At 32.0% G+C, this 25,259-nt stretch overlaps 5 protein-coding genes across 7 annotated transcripts; 4 read left to right on the top strand and 1 right to left on the bottom strand.

The window, feature by feature from the left end:
- Positions 1–3,038: 3,038 nt before the first annotated feature.
- LOC107923265 (protein PLANT CADMIUM RESISTANCE 6) lies at positions 3,039–5,386 on the top strand. The gene is made up of 4 exons (XM_016853478.2): positions 3,039–3,881; positions 4,045–4,116; positions 4,738–4,950; positions 5,062–5,386. The coding sequence occupies exons 1-4, from the start codon at positions 3,161–3,163 to the stop codon at positions 5,139–5,141; spliced, it is 1,086 nt and encodes a 361-aa protein (XP_016708967.2). The 5' UTR covers positions 3,039–3,160; the 3' UTR covers positions 5,142–5,386.
- Positions 5,387–6,365: 979 nt separating this feature from the next.
- LOC107923738 (probable lipid phosphate phosphatase 4) lies at positions 6,366–10,686 on the top strand. The gene is made up of 7 exons (XM_016853905.2): positions 6,366–6,565; positions 6,672–6,895; positions 7,424–7,511; positions 7,598–7,801; positions 7,895–8,083; positions 8,218–8,277; positions 9,979–10,686. Exons 2-7 carry the CDS (start codon positions 6,680–6,682, stop codon positions 10,098–10,100), a joined length of 879 nt encoding a protein of 292 aa, XP_016709394.2. The 5' UTR covers positions 6,366–6,565; positions 6,672–6,679; the 3' UTR covers positions 10,101–10,686.
- A 3,367-nt stretch (positions 10,687–14,053) lies between these two features.
- Positions 14,054–19,190, top strand: LOC107922880 (probable protein phosphatase 2C 8). Of its 2 annotated transcripts, none has more exons than XM_016853086.2 (10): positions 14,054–14,395; positions 14,542–14,650; positions 15,424–15,460; positions 15,583–15,627; positions 16,322–16,374; positions 16,996–17,139; positions 17,565–17,648; positions 18,153–18,242; positions 18,352–18,399; positions 18,798–19,190. In XM_016853086.2, exons 1-10 carry the CDS (start codon positions 14,130–14,132, stop codon positions 18,906–18,908), a joined length of 987 nt encoding a protein of 328 aa, XP_016708575.2. In that variant the 5' UTR covers positions 14,054–14,129; the 3' UTR covers positions 18,909–19,190. The 2 variants fall into 2 exon arrangements, with proteins under 2 accessions (XP_016708575.2, XP_016708576.2); XM_016853087.2 differs by having other exon boundaries at positions 14,302–14,395; positions 14,542–14,642.
- An 861-nt stretch (positions 19,191–20,051) lies between these two features.
- On the top strand, positions 20,052–21,094 carry LOC107923133 (uncharacterized). Of its 2 annotated transcripts, none has more exons than XM_016853345.2 (3): positions 20,052–20,329; positions 20,439–20,559; positions 20,700–21,094. In XM_016853345.2, exons 1-3 carry the CDS (start codon positions 20,144–20,146, stop codon positions 20,909–20,911), a joined length of 519 nt encoding a protein of 172 aa, XP_016708834.1. In that variant the 5' UTR covers positions 20,052–20,143; the 3' UTR covers positions 20,912–21,094. The 2 variants fall into 2 exon arrangements, with proteins under 2 accessions (XP_016708834.1, XP_016708835.1); XM_016853346.2 differs by having other exon boundaries at positions 20,054–20,329; positions 20,751–21,094.
- Positions 21,095–22,264: 1,170 nt separating this feature from the next.
- On the bottom strand, positions 22,265–24,305 carry LOC107923517 (T-complex protein 1 subunit delta). The gene has a single exon (XM_016853713.2). The coding sequence runs from the start codon at positions 24,020–24,022 to the stop codon at positions 22,421–22,423; it is 1,602 nt and encodes a 533-aa protein (XP_016709202.2). The 5' UTR covers positions 24,023–24,305; the 3' UTR covers positions 22,265–22,420.
- Between the last annotated feature and the right edge of the window lie 954 nt (positions 24,306–25,259).

Below are 25,259 nucleotides of genomic sequence, written 5' to 3'. Positions count from 1 at the left end.
GTTGTATGGCATTATTTATTTACACTACTTGCACCAATCAAAAGTTCTCATTCTCTTTTTTTATAGTTAATTTTTTTTATGAAACAATTTTGAACATCATAAATCTGCGAACCAAAATCTAAATAGCTTTCTTCTCCAATCTCAAACACTGACCATCCATTCAACTTGGATTTAATGTATGTTTTTTTACTCGTGAATAGGTACTTATCCATCGTATCGGTTATCCAATCATCGCTTAGAGCTTGTTAGCTAAACTTTAAAAAAAATCTAACAACCTATTGACTTAAATAAAAACTTTGGAATAGATCAGTAACTTAAATAAAAACTAACCCTTTGAATAGTTTAGTGATCATTTTATAACATTTTAAAGTTTATTGACCAAAGCATAAATTTAGTAATAATTTATTGACCCTGGTGTAATTTACCCATAAATATTTTACCTATATATTATATAAGATAGGACTTGAATTATAGTAATTATCTTTACTTGAGTGGCATATTTGACACCCTCCTCCATCAGGTAGTTGTAGTATAGTGGTAAGTATTCCCGCCTGTCACGCAGGTGACCCGGGTTCGATCCCCGGCGACGGCGATTTTTGTTTTTTCTAGCCAATTGAACTCCCCTTCCTTAAACCTTTACGGGTGGCGCAGCCGCAGCCTCCACCTCTGAAGCCGTACGTTCTTTGCTTCAATAAATTTATTAGTTTTTTGACGGCATTACCATACCGTCGGCCATGATAAAGATCCTTGACTTTTGATTTTGGACTAGTACCGTACTTTATTTTATTTATCGATTTCTCATTTCTATTTATCTATAGATGAATGTATGACTTGCCTTGTAAGAAAAAAAGAAAAACGATTATGAAGAAGAATTTAGCTAGGCGCATATTGTGAGCGCATTTGTTTCATGACAACTACATCTATTGATGACTGAAACTTTTTTGTGTTGTTACGTCATGCTGACTTAATAATTGTCTTTATTTTTTTTAATTATTTATCAACCCAACATCACATTAAATCAAAACTCTCGCGGACTAAGTTAAATATTTATAGACAGTGTTATTTGAATATAAATGAGAGATAAGATTAAATAATTAATATATAAATAAAAAATATTAACTTATTTTTTAAAAATATTGACATAAAAAATTGTATAGCAGTCTATATGTATTTCATACTAATAATATACTATGCAACATCAACAAATAATTTTAAAAATTATAAGGGTATTAAAGAAATAAAAAAAAGTATAAAGTATGCATAGACTCCCAATCCTATGTGATTTGTCATGTTTAAAAATTTAACATTTTAATTAGTATTTTAGTTAAAAAAAACAATTCAACTGTTTTTAAAAAAATTAGACCAAATTAACAAAAAGACGTGAACAATAAAGGTTAAACTTTTTATTATACCAATTTTTTTAAAATTATAATTTACAATTATATCAACCATTGACATCAGAACAAACAATTACAAGTTTCAGTAGAAAAATGTATAATTACATATGAAACAAAATTATTATTTATGAAAATCATGATCAAATGACAAAAGACTTAAATTTGCAACATAATCAAGGAGATAAATGTAACAATCACAATTGCATAGCTAAAGTGAGAGAACATATTTATCAATGATATCAGCTATAATGACTTTATTTTCTTTTTAAAAAAATAACAATTTAGTCCTCTTTTTCGTTTTCTTAAAATATTTTTAAATGAAAATTGAAAACTATTAGAAAGAGTTCCGTTTGATTATTTCTTATAACATCATTTCAAATTAATGAGAAAATAAATCGGGATTTGACCAATCAAATAATATTTGTACCTAATTGAATTATTTTATATTTAAATTATTCAATTTTATGTTAAATAAATTTAAGTTAAACTTTGTCTTTTTTTTTTTAATATTAACTTCCAATCATATTCAACCAATTCTTTATATTATTAGAATTTGAATTTCTTTCGTTTTCATCCTTTCAAATTTTTCATCCATTATATTTTTATATTGATTTGATTTTAAATTATAGTTGTGAATTTATTTTTTTATTTTTACATTTAAATCTTTCTATGATATATGTTTATTTTGGGATTTAAATTAATTTTTTCAACTCTATTTGTAAAAATATTATTGTATGTAAAATAATTATCAATATAATTTTTTCTATTAATTCAATTTCCCTTAAACAATATCTCGATTTAAATATTGTGTATAAACAAAATAGATGATGAACTTCAAGTTTAGCAAATGAACAAAATAAACTTGGAGATTTAATTTTACATTTTACATTTGATTTTATTTTTCTAGGGTGATGGAGTGCAATGAGGGTGGAGACGAGACTAAAAACGTTCAGACAATGGAGTTTACGCGTTAATGTCGACAGTGGCACATGGTTTCCCAGTGGGGTTTCCTTGCCAGCGTTTTTGCCGAGAATCAGAGGAGGTTGAAAGTCTACGCCTTTGGACACACAACTACAGTCAAAGTAAACCCCGCCAATCATTTTAACCCATGTGTCACTGTCACGTCGCCGTAGACTTAATGTTTTATAATCACAAAAGTCAACTCTCTCTCAGGTCAATTCTATTTGTTTACCATCCACTGTCTACATGCAACTTCCCAATTAGCCTATAACTTTTTTTTTAATAAGAGTGTCGAGATAGGATTTGTTCTAAAATTAAATTTGATATTGATTTTAAATATAATTTTTAAAATTATTTATTAAACTATGACAATTTAATCTTTATTCTAAATCGAGTTTAAAATTTATTATATATTAACCTTTTGACTTTTTTTTACCCGTATTTTGATAAATATGGTTGTTTTAATCTTTTCTTAGTTTACATTTATGTCTAAACCTTGCAGATTAAAACTTCCTTGAATGATAGTGTGTATTGTAATAATATTGTAAGATAAAATAAAAAAAAATAAATGCACAGTACTAAAGAGTAAATTCATTTAAAAATGTTCTAAGCCAATAATTCCCATCATTTTCGTAGGCAACTTCGTTCATATTTTATGTTCAAATTTTGCTGCTTCCTCACTCATCTTTTTTCCGCCTTTCAGAATCTTAGACTAATTATAAGTAACCATAGAACCTTGTTTTAGCTATCATCTTCTATCTCACAAGAGAGCACAAAAAGAATAGTGAGAGAAGAAGAAGACAATGGGACGCCCTGATACAGACCCTGAACAAATACAAGCCGAATACGAGCTTCATCCTCAAGAATACGACCCGACCCATGAACCAACTCCGAATGTGGCCGATGAATATCCACCACCACCACCTTATGAAAACAGCAATCAACAAGGCCAACAACAACCTCAATTCCCGCCACAACAACCACCGCAATACCCACCACCTGCTCAGCAACAGCCACGACCACCACCTGCTCAGCAACAGCCACGGCAATACCCACCACCTGCTCAACAACAGCCTCCGCAGTACCCACTACCTGCTCTACAGCAGCCTCCGCAGTACCCACCACCATCACAACAACCTAACCAAGCCTATCCTCCACCGCAGCGGCCCGCGCCATACCCACCGCAACAAAACATGCAATACAGTCCAGCGTACCCCAGCGGGACGAACCAGCAGCCAGCGGCGGCGGCGTATCCGCCACAGCCAGTACAGTACCCGCCTAAAAGTCCAGCGGCGAATCAGATGTACGCAAATGTAGGACCACAAGCGACGCAGCCTCAGACCGTCTACGCCCCTAACGTAGCGCCACAAGTGTTTCCTCAACCGGCATTCTTGCCTCCTGATCAAGGACAGGGCATGCCGCCTGTTTCACCGCATAAACATGTGGCAGGGATCCCGGTGGGGAATGTTGGTGTTGACGGTTGGCGGACTGGCCTTTTTGATTTCATGGATGATCCAATGAACGGTAAATCTTCTTTAAAGTTTTAAATATCACTGCGGGTTCATGCACACACGTTCTCGCTTCATTTTCCATGCAATTTTTGTTATTATCATGAGTTAATATTTTTTATTCATTTATCATCACATAATTTATAATAATTAATTTCGATTTTATTTTTAAATTTCAGCTCTAGTGACAGCCTTCTTCCCATGTTTGACATTCGGCCAGATCGCCGAAATCGTGGATGATGGCCACACAAGTAAGCATATAGAGACATTTGAAAAGATTCTCATTTTTTAAATAAATTTTATAAAGGATTTTGGAAAAAAAATCGTATATTTAACATCATTATTCAATGGTTTTCATATATATTAATGAAAAATTTGATATGATTTAAAAAAAGATAAAACTACCTCAATTGATTCTTCTAGAAAAAAATAGAGTAATTTAATATATGTTAATTTTAAAAGTGAGCAATTAAACACAATTAACCACAATGTTAATATTTTTCATCAATTGTACTTAATTTTGACTAGTATAATAACAAATTTATTTTGATTCTAAAAATTCAACAAATTTAGCCTTGGCATGTACATAAATATTACGGGTTAAATTTGTTAAATCAAAATTAAATTAAAAGGATGTATAAACTTTGAGAGATAAATTTATCATTATACCAATTAAAAATTTATAAAATTGATAGAAAATATTAATATCGTAATCAATTGTCTTTAATTGCTCACTTAGAAATTGACAGATACTGAATTACTTCGATTTTTTTTAGATAAACCAACTTACTTAATATCGAGAGGTGTTTGGAAAGATTTTTTATAAAAAAAAACATGCTTTTTGATCATGTCTATATTAATGGACTCAACAGCTTGTGGAGCCAGTGGACTGCTTTACGGTGCAATCGCGTTCTTAATTGGATTGCCGTGCCTAATGTCGTGTACTTACAGAACCAAACTAAGAAACAAATTCGGGTTACCGGAAGCTCCGGCACCCGATTGGGTCACTCACTTCCTTTGCGAATGGTGTGCTCTTTGTCAAGAATACAGGGAGCTTCAACTTAGGGGCTGGGATCCTTCTATTGGTAATAATTAATAATTGCATCATGTCTTCTTCTTCTTCTTTTTTTTCTAATTATTATAATTAATTATAACAATATTTATTATATCCGTAATTTAAATTATATAAATTTTAGGGTGGCAAGGAAACTTGGCGAAGATGCAGGTGCAACAGCCGGTGATGATGGCACCGATGAACCAAAGAATGATGGCTTGACGATGATGAGGAAACTGCCATTTTACGAATGTTTTCTTTTTTAATTATTTTATGTTTGGATTGGTTTAATTATATGTCAAATGCTCTTTCAATTTAATTTCCGTCGATAAAATAAATTATCTCAACAAAAGCATGTTTTGGTTGTAAAACATAATTAAATGCCTTTTTTGGCCTCAATAATGGGTAAATTTCGGTTTTAACATGATAAAATATGATTAATAAAATTTTAACTTAATTGGTAAAAATCGAGGTATTGAATTTTAAGTATTCAAGTTTGAGTTTTATCATGTATAAATATATATGTAAATCTTTAAATCCCATAATTCTATGTGTGAGTTTTAATCTAGTTTAGTAACTTTAGTTTGAATTGTAATTCTTAATTTATTTGTATTGTAATGATTTAATTTTATATTATGATTTATTGAACAATTTGTTTGTAATATATATATTCTAATTAGAAAATAAAAATATATGCCTAAAAATTAGGAATCTACAAGGATAAAGGCCTGCTCATGCAGCTAGCTATGAACATCTTCCTCTAATAATCTTTTAATATATTGTGGTGCATCTATGAGAATAACTAATTGATATAGTTTCCTTATTATTGTTTTGGCCAAACAATTAGCCACCTTGTTACTGTCTCTCAATTCATGCCTAAATTTCACTTTCTAATCATTAGTGTACCATTCATATATTAATTGGACTTCAGTAATTTAACTAATTGGTGTGAATCCATTTCGAATAGTATCAATTAACATTACATTATCACAATCAACCTCTACTTGAGTAAAGCTCTTTGGCCAAACCAACTTCAAGCCTTCAACAACCATTTGTGCCTCAACTTGGAAGACATCATACACCTCTGTTACCATATCAAAACCCATCAACCAATTTTTACTTAAATATCTCACGAATTCTTCTATAACCACTTTAATAATAATTTAATACTTGTAATTACTCAAACATGTATCTATATTTATACTTTAATTGTAACACTTAGAAAATATAAAATCGAGCATCATTAAAACTTGATGTAAAAACATTGGAACAAAGCTAATAATAGCAACATATTAATCGATGATATAATTAGCAAATTTTAATATTAGTTACTTAAGTGTCCGAAATGTCATATCCTTACGGTTAAATATTTTTTAAAAAGGAAGAGAAAATTAATAAATTTATTTTCTTCAATGAAAAATAATGAATGGTGCTAAATGCTAATCATACCAAGAATCTGGGTTATTTCCTTTCATCTCCAACCCAAAATTTATTACTATTTTTTGTTTATGGAGTTGAAAAATAAATTAAATTCTTCCCTGGAGCAAAAGATCAAACAGGAAAAAGGAAGGAAAAAAAAAAACCTTTCTTCCTCTCTTTGCCCTTTGACTCCATTTTCAATATTCCACAGTTATCATCCTCTTAAGGTATTTTATTTTTATGTGTTTTAATCATCAATATAGGGTGTATCGAAGATACTAAGATTTGAATTCTAAATATTTCGAATAATATGATTTTGATCATTGTTTCCAGTTGGAAAGATGACAGAGATATTGTTGGGAACTCATACGATAAAATCCCATGGAGTCAAGGTGGTCAAAGCACATATACATAACTGGCTAATCCTCGTAATTCTTGTCGTCATCGACGGTTTGTTGAATTACGTCGAGCCCTTTCACCGCTTCGTCGGACAAGAAATGATGACGGATTTAAAATTCCCTTTCCATGAAAATACCGTTCCGGTGTTGGTCGTACCGGTATGCATGTGTATTGCAACTTCAAGATTTTCCTAAAATCATTAGTAAAAAATAGACATATAATAAATTTAGGTAATGATTTTACTGTTTTTTTATAAATTAAATTTCACTATTAATCTTTTAAAAAGAGTTTGTTTAAAAGAAATGTTAATTAAAATATTTTTTCTAAAAATATGTCATGGCATTATTGTTTTATATGTCAAGTCAATAAATAATTCAAAATTTATAAAATTATAAAAAATTCAAAACATGTATATATATAGTTCATAAAAATTCAAAAAAAATTGCATGAAGTACACGTTAATTGTCATACGAGTTTTCATATTTAAAAATCTAACGTTTAAGTAAGCATTTTCATTAAAAAAAAGTAAGTCAACTCTATTTAAAGGTTGATCGTCAAATTCGATATTTTTAAAAAGTTGTAGGTTAAATTTAACTAAAATAAATAAGGGTTAAATTGTTAAAAGATATAAAAATTAAAGACTAAATTTACATTATGCCAAAAAAAATAGTAACACATTTTTACAGGTTATTGCAGTATTGGTGCCTTTCATTATTTTTGGTGTATACTACTATTTGAGAAAGGACATTTATGATTTTCACCATGCTATACTAGGTATACTTTTGTTTCAATTTAAGTTGTGTTAACACAATATGGTCATTGTTTTTACTCATTGAAATGCTTTTAAACATGCAACTTAGGCATTCTGTATTCCATTCTTTTGTCCGGAGTTATTACGGACTCGATCAAAGATGCCGTCGGTAGGCCGAGACCGAATTTCTTTTTTCGATGTTTCCCCGATGGGAAGGCTGTGTTTGACCAAGTTTCAGGGGATGTTGTCTGCCATGGGGATGCAAAGATTGTCAAGGAAGGATACAAAAGTTTCCCTAGTGGTCATACTTCATGTAACGATCTGCGTGCATTTGTAGATTTCCGGCTGAGTTTCGATCATGCTTCGAGGAAACATATAACAGTTTTGGTTTACCGATCATATGCAGGGTCCTTTGCAGGTCTTTGTTTCCTTTCGTTGTACTTGTCGGGAAAGCTAAGAGCATTCAATCGCAGAGGCAATGTCTCAAAACTTTGTATCGTGATTTTCCCGGTACTTGCCGCTGTTCTCGTGGGTATTTCTCGAGTGGACGATTACTGGCATCATTGGACGGATGTTTTTGCCGGAGCTCTTATAGGTGTCTCCCTCTTTCTCTCTCTCCCATTTTACAGTAAACTTGGACTTAAATGATTTCCCATTGATTAATTGACGCTAATTAGCATTGAAATAATGAAAAAAATGTTCCTTTTTTTTTTTTTTTGATTGATGCAGGAACGTCCATGGCAGCATTTTGTTACCTGCAGTTCTTTCCCTGTCCTCATTATGAAGATGGTATGTCTCTACACATAAATTTTATCCTAGAGATGTTGCTATAAATATTATATGCAAATTAGGAATGTGTATCTCGCATTCAAGGTATTTGCAGCACTGCGATATATAAACATTTATCTTACCCGGATTTGTACTTGATACATACAGATACGGATATGAAATTATGATCCTTCACATACATAACTTTAAAATAAGTATATTTGTGTTGAATGCATACCTATATTTGATGCCCACTTATTGAGAGATCTTTAACTTATTTGAGAGAAGTCTTTAAAATATTTTTCTGTTCGGAGCTAACGAACCCTTCAACATGTCTAATATTATATGTAGTCGAGCTAGGTTTTAACTTTTGACTCTAATGAGAGCCAAATGATTGAAGCTACCTAAAAGAATTATGGATTTATCATAGTGGGAGTGCTTTATTGGGCTAGACTGTGCATGGCGGACAATAACCTACTAAGGAAATGTGAATATTTGTGCTTGGTTGGGTTTGAGCTCGTGGCTTACAACATATAGGGAACTTGTTGACAACTACACCACTAAGCACTCTAGCGTTCTATGTGTTGTATGGCACAGGCTTAAATACTATCAAGTGCAAATGATCACATTTTCTTAGTAGGTAGTCGTGCGTCACACATGATCTTGCCCACCAATGTGTTATATGTTGTTAGGTACGAATCCAAACTTTATCAAGCACAAATGCTTGCATTTTCTTGTTAGCTGACCATGCACTATGCATGGTCTAACCTGACAAGGCATTCCCACCCTATTGAATCAGCTACCTTTTTAGTTAACATTTAACATTGGAGCTCTTGTCAAAATTAAAAGATAAGACCCTAATTGGAGATAATACCAAATGTATTGAAGTATTCATTGACTTTAAACAAACGACACTTCAATAACTTCGTCTAAAAGAAATAGAAATCCTCAACACTACTCTAAGATTGAGTAAAATAGATTAACCGTGAAATAGTAGCATTTTAAGATGGAGTTGAACATGCATATTGGAAGGACAAGTTTTATAAATGAAGTTGGGTTCAAGTATTTTGTTTCCGCTTACAAACTTCGATCACTCTATTTTGATATGCATAATTTGCATATTTAACCTTTATAATTTGATATTTTCAGTTTATGTAGTTTTCAAATTTTAATTTGATCAAATGGTGGTAGTTAAATTTTATCATTTTAAAAATCTTATACAGTAAGCATATTATCACATGTGTAATAACATATCAATTTGTTATGTAATTGTTATTTTCAGCGTTATTTTAGCTAATGGATTTAACAGCTATTATTTGAGTTAAGATTAAATTTTTAAAATTTGATGAGTATTGGAACTAAAAATAATCAAATTATAGAACAATGACTAAATCTAAACTTACAGGACCAATAGCAAAATTTGACCTAAACATGTTTAAGTGCTACCATTTGGTTCTGGATTGGAATTCCCAAGTTCGAAATGTACAAAGATTAAAATTGAACAAATTAGAGCATTGAGACTAAATTTACAACTTATTTATGGTACAAATACTAGCAAAAATTGACCCTTTATTTTCATAAGGTTTTCTACTTTGAAGTTTATAGATACTATGATCACATGATTTATTCATATGTTGCATGTTATTTTCACATCTCATTGTATAATATCTCGTTTTAGTTCTTTTTTTTGGTATCATATTTATTAATTGTCTAAACAATTAGGTTGGGCACCTCATGCATATTTTAAGATAATTGCGGAAAGACAAAGTGGTGAAAGTTCAGAAAGCACAATCAGATTTCCAAACAAAAATGAATCTAACGATATTGAAACACAACCTATGTGATGAGTAGAATCAAAGTCCAAAACCATATTAACATATTGTTAAGTGAATGTATGTATACGTGAATGTCCACGTAACATATAGAGTTCACCAAATAAATGCAAACAATTGTACTAATAATATCTGTGTATGTCTCATCTCCTATGCCCTATATTATTCGTCATGTCTCGAAACAAAGGAGACGGTTTCCGCCTGTTGCGGGTTGTCTTGAATTTAATGTAGACGAGGAAATTTGGGACGTGCGGTGGTGATTTTTATAGATGAGGAATGTAAGTTACTTTTTTATTCCCCGAACCTTGGGGAATGTTTGACTCCAATTTCATCGATGTATGGGTAGATGAGATGGCGGCTATCTCGTAGTGCTTCCTCTGTATGTTACTATTGACAATGGGAATATTCAAAAGTTTTGAGATCTATTCATCGTTATATTAGCGTTTTGTTAAGATTGTAGGGATGCAAAGAGTCGAACTGTTGGGCTGAAGTCCTGCTAAAAGCAATCTATGTTCTTAGTTTGCTTTATAGCTAATGCCTCCTTCATCTAGCTTTTTGTACCTTTCTTTCTATGATTAAGCATGACGATGTTAAGATATGATAGTGTTTGAAGAGATAATCATAATCACTTAAAAAATTAATTTTCAATAATAATAATAAAATTATAAATTTTTGAATAGGTTTAATTAAAATTTTTATTTTAGAATATTTTAGATTAAATTATTAATTTTTAGATCTAAAATATAATTGGGACGAATGTTGCCAAATTTATTGTCACTCTAGAGTTGACACATTTTGCTCTACCACCCACTCCAACATCTTTATAAATGTGTAACCTTTTCAAAAGACAAGTAAACATTTAAACAAAATTCTTCAAATAAAAATATTTAAAAATAAACTATATTAGCTTTTTTTTATTACACATTTTTTACCTTTCTAATAGTTACATATACAATGATAAAATAATAATTTTATATAGGGAAGCGACGCATGGTGGGAAAGCAATTTTTATAATCACATCATACCCACAGTAAAAGAAAATAACAATTCACCTCATCTTATCCCACTCTAAATCGATTTTTAAAAAAGAATTCGTTCCATTCAAAGTGGATCGATTCAAAATCATAGAACAATTTGAGCTTTACCATTCTTAAGTCCATGAGTACTTTATAAAAGTACTGTATTTTTTAAAATTATTTTTTTAAAAATGGTAAATTTTCTCTTTAAAAAGTGATCCCACCACGTCAAATAATGATTTCATTTTGCATATGACATGTGTCACACATTAAGTTTAAAAAATAATTATATTAGATCAAATTGCCATGTGTCAAATCCCCATGAAACTACCACTTAATTTGGTGATTTTAAAAAAAGATGACACCTGATAATTTAATCTATTTTTTTAAATTATAAAGAATAGCATGTGTCAAATACATAATAAACTCGTCATTTGACATAACATGATCACTATTTAAAGAGAAAACCTATCATATTTTTCTAAATAAAGCACCCTATTTTTTATAAATAGTACATTTTTATAATAAATTGAGACCACAAAATGTTATATTTCATAAATAATTGCATTAAAAATTATACTTAAAAATTTTAACCTTCAAAGAAGATCGCTTGAAAGATCTGCCTATCTAAAGGCATAGGCAGCTCTACTCAATTATGCCATTCACAACCTAAAACAATCAACTTCATTTATATAAACAGTTGGCCACATTAATTTCTCCATCACCCAATTTCCCCTTTTTAACTTCACCTTTTTAACTTCACCTTTACACCTATAATTTTTTTTTTATCATTCAATTAAATCACTGATCTTGATACCCATTTTCTTTTTGTTCACAAAAAATAGTTTATATTTTGCTTATACTTTTTTTTAGCTCAGAATGCCATTGTCCACCTTAATCTCTCTATTACAAAACAAGGAAACTAGCAAAGTCCCAATGTGTCTGAACATGATGAAGAGGTACAAGAGGAGGAAAAAATACCAAAGGCTGAAACATACTGTACTCAAGCACGAAGATGAAGACAACGAAAAGGTGTCGATGTTGGAAAAGTCGTGTCGGCGGGGGACCGGCGAAGCGATGGTTCGGAAGGTTCCGAGTTTGCCTATTGAATCATTGAGGAAATGGAGAGATGCTTATGTGGAAATGATGCTATGTTTTGCTGCACATGTTAAGCAGCTTAATTATAATGGTAATGTTTATTTGTTTAAGAGATTTCCAAAGCCTAAGTCCCAATGTTTAGTTGATAATTAGTAAGGTCAACTTATAAGGGAGAGTGGGGTTTTAGGGGTTTTTTCTTTCTATATTTCACTTATATTCAACAGTTAATTCGAATCCATGTAATGTTGATTAACATTCTTTGTTAATCATTTAGTAGTATCTTTTCTTCTTATTTTTCAGCCGGTAATTTAAAGAAAATTATCTTTTAATAATAAATATTTTAGTCTTACTTAATTATTTTTAATAATATATTGATTAAATTAATTTATTAATCAATAAAAAAGCTAATTCAATCCTATTGTATAATAGAGAGCTTGCTAAATACTTTTATGATTTTTACCCACAGTAAGTTTCTTGAGTTGTTTCACTTCAATTTGAATATTTTTTTATACTTGTTTTATCATCATTTTTAATCAATGATAAATTTCATCTTTTCAAAAATAAAATAATTTAATGAAATTAATTTTTTAAAAATTAAAATATAAATTTACTAATAATTTATTAGTATTATTGGATGGAATTCACCCTTAGACACACGTAATTAATCAACTTTCTAGAATCCTATTTGCCAAAGCAAAGAGGTATACACAAGAAAAGTAATGTTTTAGGTAGCACAAAGATAAAAATTAATTTTTAAAAAATTAAAAAAGTGCCCATACAGAAAATAATAATCTTTCAAATAAAATAATTTTGATTGCTAGTTTTTGTGATTGAAAAAATGGGTAAAAAATGTAACAAACTTAAATGTTTGTTAATTGTTGTTTAGAAAAATAAAATTGAAAATAATAAAATTATATTATTAAGAAAATATCATCCTCAAATGGCAAAAACTCTATTTTCCTCGGGTATTTTTATTAAAAAGGATCAATATATCATTTAGTACTTGAGTTTGATTTCAATATTCAATTTAGTACTTAAAATTTTATCTCAATTTGACACCTAGATATATCTTCAATGTTCAAATTTGATCCTTAGAACAAACATTATCACGTGAACTAATAAATATTTGATACTATGCTCTGGTTGAAACACTTAATTGAAAAAGAAAAAAAAACTCATGTACCAAATTGAATATTAAAACAAAACACAAGTACCAAATTAAAATAAAGGGTAAACTACAACTAAGGTCACTAAGCTATTGGTAAGTTTAAGATTTGGTCACTCAACTTAAAAAAGTTACAAAATGATCATTGAACTATTAAAAAAATTTATTTAAGTCACCGGATTATTAATTTTCTTTTAAAGTCTAGCCAATGAACTTCAAGAGACGATTCAACGATAGATACGTTGGATCAATAACCATTAATAAATAGAAGAACATATCTTAGACCTAAGTTTAATTAACAATCAGTGTCAAAGATTGGAGAAGAATGTTATTTGGATTTTAACTCGCAAATTCGTGACATTGAAAGTTATTTCATAAAAAAAAATAGAATTGTAGAAGAGAAAGACAAATAGAGTTTTTCATTGGTGCAGATAATGTGAATATAAAAGGCCATACAACAAGCATTTAACAATCCAATGTTTTAAATGAAAACTTTCAAATAGTTTTATGACTATTTTGTAACTTTTTTAAAGTTGAGTAATCAAAATGTAAATATAATAATAGTTTAGTGACCTTGGGTGTGGTTAACTAAAGTACCAAATTGAATATTAAAATCAAACTCAGGTACCGCATAGTATATTAACCCCTTCAGCAAAGCTGTACCAACAAATACTAGGCTCCTCTCACTCTTCATTCGACGTCTAGCAAAAGGAGTTGCAGTTCCACCCAAAAAAAGCCATATTTGGCCTTATCTAAGCCACAATGAGAACCACTAGCTCAAATACCCAAGCGGAGGGCTCAAATTCGGAATCCAATCTCAAGCGCCAACCTGAAGTTGACGATGACAGCTCCGATTCGGCGGCAAAGAGACCCAAAGCCCAAACTCCAGTTCAAGAAGAATCAGAAAAGGAAGAAAAGTCTTTGGAGATAGAAGCTGACGTGGCAGAGGATAAAGGGTCGAGGCACACCATGGAAGATGCTTGGGTTATCATGCTCGATGCTACCCTAGATTCGCCTGGAAAATTAAGGTTTTTAAATTTTATCCCATTGAGTCTCAAATTTAAATTTTTTAGCTGTTTTTTGAAGCTATAATCGGTGGCGGATATTGTGAAAGAGCAATAGTCTTTTATGCTTTTGTCTAAAGAAAAAAAAAATTATTTTGGCGGATTCCTAGATGTGGGCACTTTGCAATATACGATGGGCATGGAGGGCGGTTGGCGGCGGAGTATGCTCAGAGGCATTTGAACGCTAATGTTGTTTCTGCTGGCTTACCACGTGAGTTGGTGTGTTTTGCTTGGTCTAATTTTAAACATGTTTGATTTTTTGATGCGTTTGTTTGAATTCGGATTAATAGATGATATAAACATATACATATATGTTTGTATGTAGGTAAGAATCTGTATAAGCATATATGTGTGTAAGAATGTGTGTCTGTGTGTGGTCTAATTTTAAACATGTTTGATTTTCTGATGCATTTGTTTAAATTTGGATTAAGAGATGATAGACATATATACCTACCTACGTACATACATATATCTCTGCATGATAGGTAAGAATGTGTACAAGTATGTATGTATGTATGTGTGTAAGAATGTGCGTGTGTGTCTTAGGCTACACAAAGGGAGGCACAGCCTCTGGCATCCTCATATTTTAACTTGAGAGTTGAGACCTCCTAGTTGGAATCTCTAGTTCTAACCACTTTGATATATTAGAAATCTTGTAGCTACTAAGTTACCATTTATTTTCTTCATGGATAGATGAAAGAATGAATTTGCCTTTAGTTCTCTCGCTTACTATTTATCTTTTCTCAAAATGAAGGCTGTTATCTGCCATTGTAAAGCAAATCACAACACTTTTGACAATTATTTTTGATGACTTGTTAAATCTTATGGCTACCTTACCATTTTATTCTGATATTTTATTATGTGATTCCTTATAAATTCCATCAGGTTTACAGCTTGATACTACTTGCAGCCAACTGTTTATTTTTTATGTTTGAATTGTTTGTATTGTGTTGTAAATAATTTACATCTCATTGTGCTCAATGATATTACAGTTAGACGTGAAGGCTGCCAAAAGAGCTATTCTTGATGGTATGTTACATTTTACATGTATCATTTATAGTATTTAATTTTTGCTTCTTTTTTTCTTTCCCAGCTTTTTCCTTCTTGTTCTTCATTTAAGATTTTTATTTGTTTTCTCTTTGCTAATCTAGGTTTCCGGAAAACTGATGAGGATCTACTTAAAGAAAGTTCTTCAGGTACCTACGTTAGCTATTTGTGCAGTATTTGCTATCTTTATGGTTTCCAGGGGCAAAGCCGGAAAAACTTGCTTTGAGGGTGGGGGAGCAGAGATGAATCATAGAATACCATTTTGTTTCGTTTTGTGTGTTTCACGTTGCATCAAGGTTAAAAAAAAGGAAAGGTGGAGCAAAAAGACAAAAAATGCTTACAGTTATGAAGTGCAAAACACTTCAAACCCCTCCCCTTTCTCATTTTCTTGTTTTACAAAAATCATTTGTGTGACTGTCCTAAAATAAATCTCCATAGCACGAATGTGGAATCTCCTGTTTATTGTGGTGGGGTAAATGAACTTCAGAACCACCTATGGTATTGTTCTTCATGTGGAATTTCTTTTGGTTTTCATCCTTTAAAACGGTCAAAAAAGCATATGAAAAACTCCTAAGTTTTTCCTTCAAGATTGCATTGTTAATTGAGCAAGATGATCTGTGGTTGTATTACTCCCAATTGTGAGGGGGAAAATAATATATATTATAGTTTAAAAACTAATGACCCTATATACTGCCAGGAAAATTTCTGATTTATTTTGTTGTTTCGTCTTTATAAATTAGCCGTTCTAATTCTTGTAAGCAGGTGAAAACTGAAGAGGCAACAACTTGATCTACTTTGTTACAGAATTTATATTTACCTGAAAGTTTCTTTCAATCTTATCAGGGGGATGGCAAGATGGTGCTACAGCTGTTTGTGTGTGGGTGATTGAAAAAAGGGTAATAGTTGTCAATTGTGACTACAATTATTTCAATAATTCTATTATTTAACTGGAGTAATTTGGTTAGAATACAATTGGGAGATGGGTGAAAGTATCACAGAGTCTCTTGTATTAGGAGTCGGATTGCATTTTGCCTCCTTTACTCAAAAAATGGGCAAATTAATCTCGACATGTAGATCAAAGAGTAAACTGATATTTCTGTTAAAAATTTTATCAATTTCTTCTATTAAAAATTGGCAAGTGTATGTCAAAATGAGGTACACATATGTGTAACTCTCTGGTTATTCCATCAGCCACTCTAGTTTTCCACAGTAAAAATGGATGAAATTTTTGGCAAAAGTACCAGTTTGCTCTTTAATCTAACATACATAGACTAATTTGTCCATTTTTTGAGTAAAGAGAGCAAAATGCAACCAAACTCCTAGCACAGGAGCTCAATGGTACTTTTACCTTCTGAGATGCATGCTTTTCATCACTTTATTGAAAAGTTTTAATTAACCTTGGGAAGGAAATTTTACTTTATTACTTTTCCTTATGCTCTCAAACAATTATATTCTGTCAAATATTTTTTCCTTTGAGATGTGCTTTTGATTAATTTTCCTTTGCATGTAATTCAAAGGTTTTCATTGCAAATATTGGGGATGCAAAAGCAGTAGTAGCAAGATCCATTGACGGGTCAGATAAAGGAAGTGCATTGAAGGCCATTGTTTTGACCAGGGAGCATAAAGCCATATATCCGCAAGAACGTGCTCGCATTCAGAAGGTAAAGATTACATGGAGGGACAGAGCATGGTACACTATCTTGATCGTTAAATGATTACTTGGTGGACAAACAATAGTAGAATAATTGTAGTCATGATCTAGAAATGAGCTTAAATTTTGACCTTTAATTATTGAATGGACTAGTGTTAAACAATGAAAGGTACTCTTGCATGAAAATGGATGCAAAAGTGGAACAGCCAAGTCAGTAAGTTGACTGGTTTTATGGGCTGAATCATAATTTGATATCGGTTCTAGGAGTGATTCTTTCTTTTCCCTTGCATTAAGTACAGATGTTGATCTTTTATGAAGTCTTGGAATGTCATCTTTTGAACTGCATGAAATTACAACATAATGTCGAACGCTGGGTAGTATTGTTTCGATCTATGTATTCTTTACACCTTACAAGCGTTCTGTATTGTTTTCCAGGCTGGTGGTACTGTGGGTTCAAATGGACGATTACAGGGGCGTCTTGAAGTGTCTAGGGCATTTGGAGATCGCCAATTCAAAAAGGTCCATTCTGATTTAGCGATAGTTTACACCATGATTCACATAGCTTTATTTTGAGGTAAAAGTACTATGGAGGCCCCTTACTAAGAGTCGGATTGTATTTTGCCCCTTTTTGCTAAAAAAAAGGGCAATTTAGTCTCTGTATGTTAGATTAAAGAGCAAATTGGTCATTTCTAGTAAAAACTTCATCAATTTCTACTGTTAAAAAACTGACGTTGCTGCCAAAATAACCAGATAATTACATGTGGCATGCCATGTGTACCTCATTTTGACATACAAGGATCAATTTTTAACAGTAGAAATAGATGGAATTTTTAACAGAAGGATCAATTTGCTCTTTGATCCAATGTATAGGGACTAATTTGCCTATTTTTTAAGTGGAGGGGATAAAATGCAATCCGACTCCTAGTACAAGGGCCTCCATGATACTTTTACCTTATTTTGATCGTTTTTATTTCCTTTAAATATTTGAAAACTTGGTATCTTAAAGAAGTAAGCAAATTGCAGGTTGGTGTTGTTGCTACTCCAGATATTCATTCTTTTGACCTCACATATAGAGAACACTTCATTATTCTTGGTTGTGATGGCCTCTGGGGGGTATGTCTTCTTTTAGTTTCAACATCCCAAATCATATAATATCATGGTCATTTATGTTTTAAGTCTTAAAACAATGTTTTAATGTTGTTTTTCAATAAAAATGTTCTAGGTATTCGGACCAAGTGATGCTGTTGAATTTGTTCACAAGTTACTGAAGGTAAGGAATGGTTTATCTTCTTTCCTCTATAACTAGGTGTTGATGACAAATAAGAGATGGTTCACACAATGGAAGACGTGCGGAGAGCCATAGGTGGAGGAGCTCTGTTCTTATAGTGTAAAAGGGGTCCAATAGGAACATAAAGTCTTCCCAAGGCTAAGGGCAAGATTTTATAGGTGAGGGTGATCGTCTCCTAGCCTTGGGCCTTGGCATGTGTATGGATGGACCCTGGCTCAACCACAATACTGACCCATTAAGGGGTCTGTCGGCTTCAGATGAAATGGGATTGTCATGAGGAACTTGATTGAGTTAGCTATTCTCTATTAATGGTTATGTGAAGTGCCTCATTATGATGTCTGGTTGTTTATATCTAATGCTTTCTGAAACATGTTATGCAGGAGGGCTTACCTGTTACAGCCGTCAGTCGCCGTCTCGTAAGGGAAGCTGTTCGTGAGAGGCGGTGTAAAGATAACTGCACCGCGATTGTTATTGTCTTTAGGCGCAAGTAATTCTGGCATTTCAACAATTGTAGTTTCAAGCATGCTTTGTTATTTCTTTTTTGATTGCACAAACTGCAAAGAGTGTTCATTAGCAGATACTATGCCAAATCCACTCAGTTTTGCTTTTTCATGTTAGTTGAAATAGACTTTTTCTCTATTCGACTTGTATCAAATATGTTGCTTTGACTATTATTATTAGTACTTATGTCTAAGATTCGAACACATCTAGACATGGTTATACAGATATGACCTTCAAATGTATGAAACTCTTATTTTCTTGAAAAACTTGAACAAACCGTGTTAGATATATACTTATATCATGTCGAAATTAAATATATATTTTTATAATAATAAAAGTATAATTTCATTATTAAATATTTTTATAATTTTTATAATTTTTAAAATTAAAAGTGTAATTTTATTATTACTAATTTAAAAATTTATAAATTATAAAAATTTTAAATGTCATTGCTATACAGAGGAGAAGAATAGGTCAAACTTGTGTTCTTTTCTATGACAAATTTAGTTTTTAAGGTTTTACAAATTTGAGTCAATTTGATCTTTTATTCTAAAAAATAATAATTTTAAATGCTTATAAATGATGTAACTTGATTTAATTTTAAATTTTTTAAAAAATAAATTTAATTCTAAGAATTTCAACACTTAGAATTTTAATTTTTTTAAATTTATTTAATTTTCTTCTCCCTTTTCTTTTTATCTTCTTTGTCAAAATTCTGGAAAACAAAATTTGACATTCAACATTTACAGTAGCCATTACTCCTTGTTCATGTACCATCATGTCTCACGTGTTTTTTAAAATATACATATTATTTTCACATTTTAAAATTTTATTTTTACATTTTTTTGAAATATTTATATGTTATATAATATATTTTTAATTAAAATAATATATAATATAAATTTTTTTAAAATGACGGATGTGATGTGTTTTAATAGCACTCATATTATTCAATTTTAATTTATTGATTAAATATTTATTTTAAAAAATAATAATTTGAGTTCATTTTATTTTATTTTTTAAAACGGTGAGTTAAATCATGTAACAAATAATAATTTAAGTATTAAAATGAATTTTAAAAAAATAATTAAAGTGAGAAAAAAAAATATAAATTAGGGCCAAAGCGGGCATTAAGCTGAAACTTTAAATGACGGGAAAGAGGGAAGGGCAAAACACTGTGAGTAAAAACTGAAAAGGAGAAGAACGAAAAGACAAGCTTTAAAGGATGCAAGGCAATGAATCAACAAGGTTAGTATGTTCAATTTTAACAATGGATCAGTCTTGTTTCTCTTACAAAGTTTGTCGTTTTTGCGAAACGCCTGTCCCTGATGACACGCCGGCCGAGTTTATCTGCAAGAATCGCAAATGCGCCGGTCGCCGGCGCAGTTCTAAGCGACTCTTCCGCTTACTCGTATGTCCATGTCTTTCTCTTTGCATTAACTTTGCTTTTCGTAAACCATGTGTTTCTGGGTTTCATTGAAAGGCAATCATTTGTGTTTTTTTTTTCTGGCTTAGGGCAGTTTTCAATTGGAACAGAGACAAGGGTTATAAATGTTGTAGCTTTTGATAGGGCTGCACAAGTGATCTTTGGTTGTTCAGCTCAGGAATTCTTCGATTTTTCAATTCTACACCCTTGTGCTGGTAATAATTTTTTTTCTAGCTTTTTCAACAACAATTGTGATGTTTTATCAACTTTTTAAAATATTGGGTAAATGAGCAGATAAGTTTAGAATTATTTCCTTTTTTAGATTGATAATTACTAATATATTGTTGTTTGGAAGCTTTGGGTGTTTTGAGCAATCATGGAGTTTGTCTTTTGGTTCATAATACAGTTAAAATAGCTAGTAAAGTATTGGTGGGAGAATTGTTGAAAGTGACATTGAACACACCAAAAAGGGGCAAAGCAGAACATCTTCGTATGACAAACATCGTTCCAATGAGTAGCGATTTTGAACCAGTGATTGAGACCCTGAAAAAAGTTGATTGGAGTTAAAAGTTTCTTAATGTCATATTGTTGATTCAGCCGGTAAAGGAGATTTTGTGAAGGTTTTCTTTTTGGGTATATTTTGTGGGTTCAATCCGAAGGAATATTGTGGAGCTTGTATCTTTTTGTTTTCAATGTTTAGCAGTGTATGTGCTAGAATTGGTTAAATGAAGTTTTTCTAGTTGAAATTAAGTGCTGCAATGTGGTTTAAATGGATTATCAGCCCTCATCTTGCTCCTTCGAAATCAAAGTTCATTGCGTGTGTGCTCCAATCATTTTTCACGCCAAACGCATTGTTTCCTTAGACCATTTTGGAACTAGAGGTTTAGAATTTTGCATATTTATATTATATTTTTTTCCATTGACAATTTAATTTCTATTAATTTTTGACACATTTTAGTATTGTGTTTGTCGTGTCATGTCCAAACATCATCCGTACTAAAAGCTACAAAAGCACTGCTGCTGAAATCTTCACATGCCTACAATTTTAATGGAAAAGTATGTATAATAAACAATAATGCGAGAGTACCCATCTAAACCTACCGGACTCAATGTCGAATCAAATGTATATTTTTAATTTTTTCTCTTAAGTATATATATATATTGTACAATGATGATTTGAACCCTCCAAAAACATGATAAGATGCCAACTACGTTGCTCGGACTCTTGATTTTTCATTCCTTACCAATGTTAAGGGACTTATATTGAACGCATTTTCAGACTCAAGTATGGAGATACGACCCTCCAAATATACGATAGGATGCCAACTATATTGTTCGGACTCTTGATTTCTTCTTGAAGTAAATATTATATCTAACACTTATTTCCAACATATGAATACGGGGATATGACCTTCAAATATCCTCCAAATACATTGAAAGGTTTACAAAAATCTAACCATACAGCACGTGATGATAGAGAAATTAAATGTCTGTAGCTTCAACATATGCTCCAACTATTCATTATTATTGGAGTACCCGTGTCCAACATTCGGATATAAATATTGGGGTATAACACTCCAAGGACCCTCCAGATGCATGAAAAAATTTTAAAAATTAAACATTCCTGTGAAAGACACGGAACCATATCCAAAACTGACATTCGGGGCAAGTAACAAAGGCTTCAACTTATAGTAACAATCATATCACTACTTTATTATAACTATTACACTTAAAACTTATTAAACAATCACATCTAGTATTCCAATCAAAACATGTTGTATTGAAGTCAAATCTGCAAAACATTAATTCTCATTCTAGAGAAGTGCTTGAATGGCAAGATGTGCATGCTGCATGTGTATCGTTTCATTGTTCACCAAAAAACACAGCTTTGAAAAGAAAACAAACAAACAAAAAAGAAAATTCAAGAAAAAGCCACCATATAATATCCTCGATGAAAGCAAATATTTGGCAGTAGATACCATAGTCGAGTCTAGAAAGAAACAAAACCACTAATTCAAATAGCCAAAAGATGCAAAAGATAACTAGAGAAACACATATCATCTCCAGAGCATGAAATTACCTAACATTAACGATATCATCAATCTTCAAAATCATTCTCACACACTCTGTAGCCAGTGTAATTGCACTTGTGCTTACAAGCAAAGGCTGCACTACATTCTCCTCCAAGATATTAGTAATCTGTCCTTTCCTCACATTGATCCCAGCATTGATCTCTCCTTGAGCATGTCGATTCCTCAGCTCAGTCACAATAGCAATACGGTTCAACCCAGCATTTTCGGCCAACGTGTAAGGAATAACTTCAAGTGCTTCAGCAAATGACCTCACACAATAGCCCTCCATACCATGCAACACCTTAGACCAAGCACCAAGCTGCCTGGACAACTCAATCTCCGGAGCACCGCCACCGGCAATCAAAAACCTCTTGCTAACCAAACACCTAACCACACACAAAGCATCATGTAAACTCCTCTCGGCTTCATCGATAACTAACTGATTTGAACCACGAATCAAAACAGTAGTAGTCCTTCCCATATCCTTAATCCCAGTAACTTCAACAATTTTCCCATCACCAAGTGAAACCTCCTCGACAAGATCAGCATGCCCCAACTTCTCAGCTCGAAAATGCTCAATATTAGCAATAGGCAAACAATTCAAGGTCTTGGTGATAAACTCAATGTCCTCCCTCTCAACGTCCTTAATAACCATAATCTTAGCTTTGGCCAGATAATGCAATGACAAATCAGTAACAGCATCCCTCAAAATACTCTTTTGAATCAACAAAACATTACAACCCGTTGCCTTGATCTTCTTAATCATACCCAAAATGTAATTCCTTTCCTCTTTCAATATCCTATCCATTTGAGTATAATCTGAAACTACAATACTCTGTTCAATATCAGTTTTAGGAGGGGAAATTTGAAATTGAATTACCGCAATTTTTGCGTTCTCCATTCTGGTTGGTCCTCCAGCTGCATGACTCGCTTTCTTATCAAAAACCAGCCCTTTAACTAACTCAGTATCGTCCACGGTTCCGCCCAGCTTTTTCACAATCTTGATGTCTCGTAAATCAACCATATCCGGTTTTGCTGGATCCACGACCGAGAGAACTGAATCAACGGCCAACGGTGCCAGTAGAGTCGAATATTGGCTAACAACCTTGCTGTTCAACGAAGTGCTGGCGGATTTGATTAAAGATTCACGGTCAGAGATCTCGAGAGGGACGGCCATGGCGGTGAGTACATCGACGGCTTTAGTCGAAGCCTTGTGGAGAGAATCAGAGATAACAGTAGGATGGATACCATTGGTAAGAAGCAATAAGCACTGTTTAAGAAGGGCGCCGGCGATGACGACAACGGTAGTGGTACCGTCACCGGCAGCAGAATCTTGCGATTTAGATAAGTCTACGAGCATTTTAGCGGCGGGCTGGAGGACTTCCATCTTGTTCAAGATAGTGGCGCCGTCGTTGGTTATGATGACTTCGCCGTTGGCGGTCGAGATCATTTTGTCCATACCTTTAGGACCTAAGCTAGTTCGAACGGCGTCGGCAACGGCTCGAGCTGCTTTGATGTTGGCTTGGCGGATGTCTTCTTTGCGCTTGTTGTCAACGTACGACTCTGTCTTGGAAGAGCGCGGCTGAGCTGCTGTAACGGCTGCCATTTCCGGTGAGTATGGAAATTGATTCAGTGGATCGGAAGTGCAGGGAAAAACACTGGAATCAAGAGAGTTCTAGAAGAGTGGGATCGAGAGAGTCGAGTTCCGATATTAGAGAGGGGGAGACAAAAGTAGCAACGCTTCTCGTATTTGATTTTTTGGGGTTTAGAGGGTTGTTTGGAAGTTGCCAAAATTATTTGGAATTGAGGTTGCTTCACAAGTGTTTCTATAAGGTAACCCAAATGAAGCCTTAGCTTAGGGTTTAGAGGGAAGTTTGCCTGAGCTTTTTAGTTTGGGTGAATTTCATCCGATGTCACTTATTAATAAATTTATATTTTAGTTACTTAACTTCCAAAAGTTATAAAATAATTGTTAAATTATTAGAAAGTTTTTATTTAAATTTAGTAATTGAACAATTCAAAACATTTTATTTAAATCATTGGATTATAATTTTTTTCTCAAGTTCAACTAATGAGCTACTAGTGACGATTTGACAACCAGTACGATGGATTAATAACAATTGATGAGCAGAAAAATATTTTTTAAATCTAAATTAATCTAATGGTTAGTGACAAAAATTATAGAAGAAAGTTATTTGAATTTTGGTTAATAAATTCATGAAAAAAAATTTGAATAATAGATAAATAAAAATAAAAAATATAACTTTCAATTCATGTAGACTATGCAAATGGATAATGTCATACAACAACAATTTAAATGAAATTTTTTGAATTATTTATTTTTTTTTCATCCGTTTTAAGATCCATTTCAAAGTGAATGTCACATCTAATAATGTTATCTCCAACGTTTAAACTTACATATTTTTTTGAAAATATAATATGTGTTGTCATTACACTCAACATGGATTAACATTTTTTTTCAAAAATAAATTAACATTTTTCATTGTATTTTTGTTCATTTTCAATTTCTATTTATTGTAAATTTTCTATTTTGCTATTTTATTATTTTTAAAATATTTAATTATTATAATTTACATATTTTATTTTCTCAAATTGATAGACGCATAGTTTAAATTTTAACTCTATTATTTCGATTATAACATTTTAAAAAATTTACACATTATATTCTAATGAAATCCAAGTTTAGATTTAGAGATAAAAAATTGAAAAACTACTAATTTCTTAAACTAATATAAAACTAATAAAGTTTAAGAACCAGATTTATTATGCAAGTAAACTCATGCAAGCTGAAAAGCACTATCTCCAACTTTTGTGGGATAATG

The sequence above is a fragment of the Gossypium hirsutum genome, chromosome A11 (genome assembly GCF_007990345.1).
Source record: "Gossypium hirsutum isolate 1008001.06 chromosome A11, Gossypium_hirsutum_v2.1, whole genome shotgun sequence".
Taxonomy (NCBI): domain Eukaryota; kingdom Viridiplantae; phylum Streptophyta; class Magnoliopsida; order Malvales; family Malvaceae; genus Gossypium; species Gossypium hirsutum.
The sequence above is the reverse complement of the archived record's forward strand: the minus strand, read 5'-3'. Positions and strand labels throughout refer to the sequence as shown.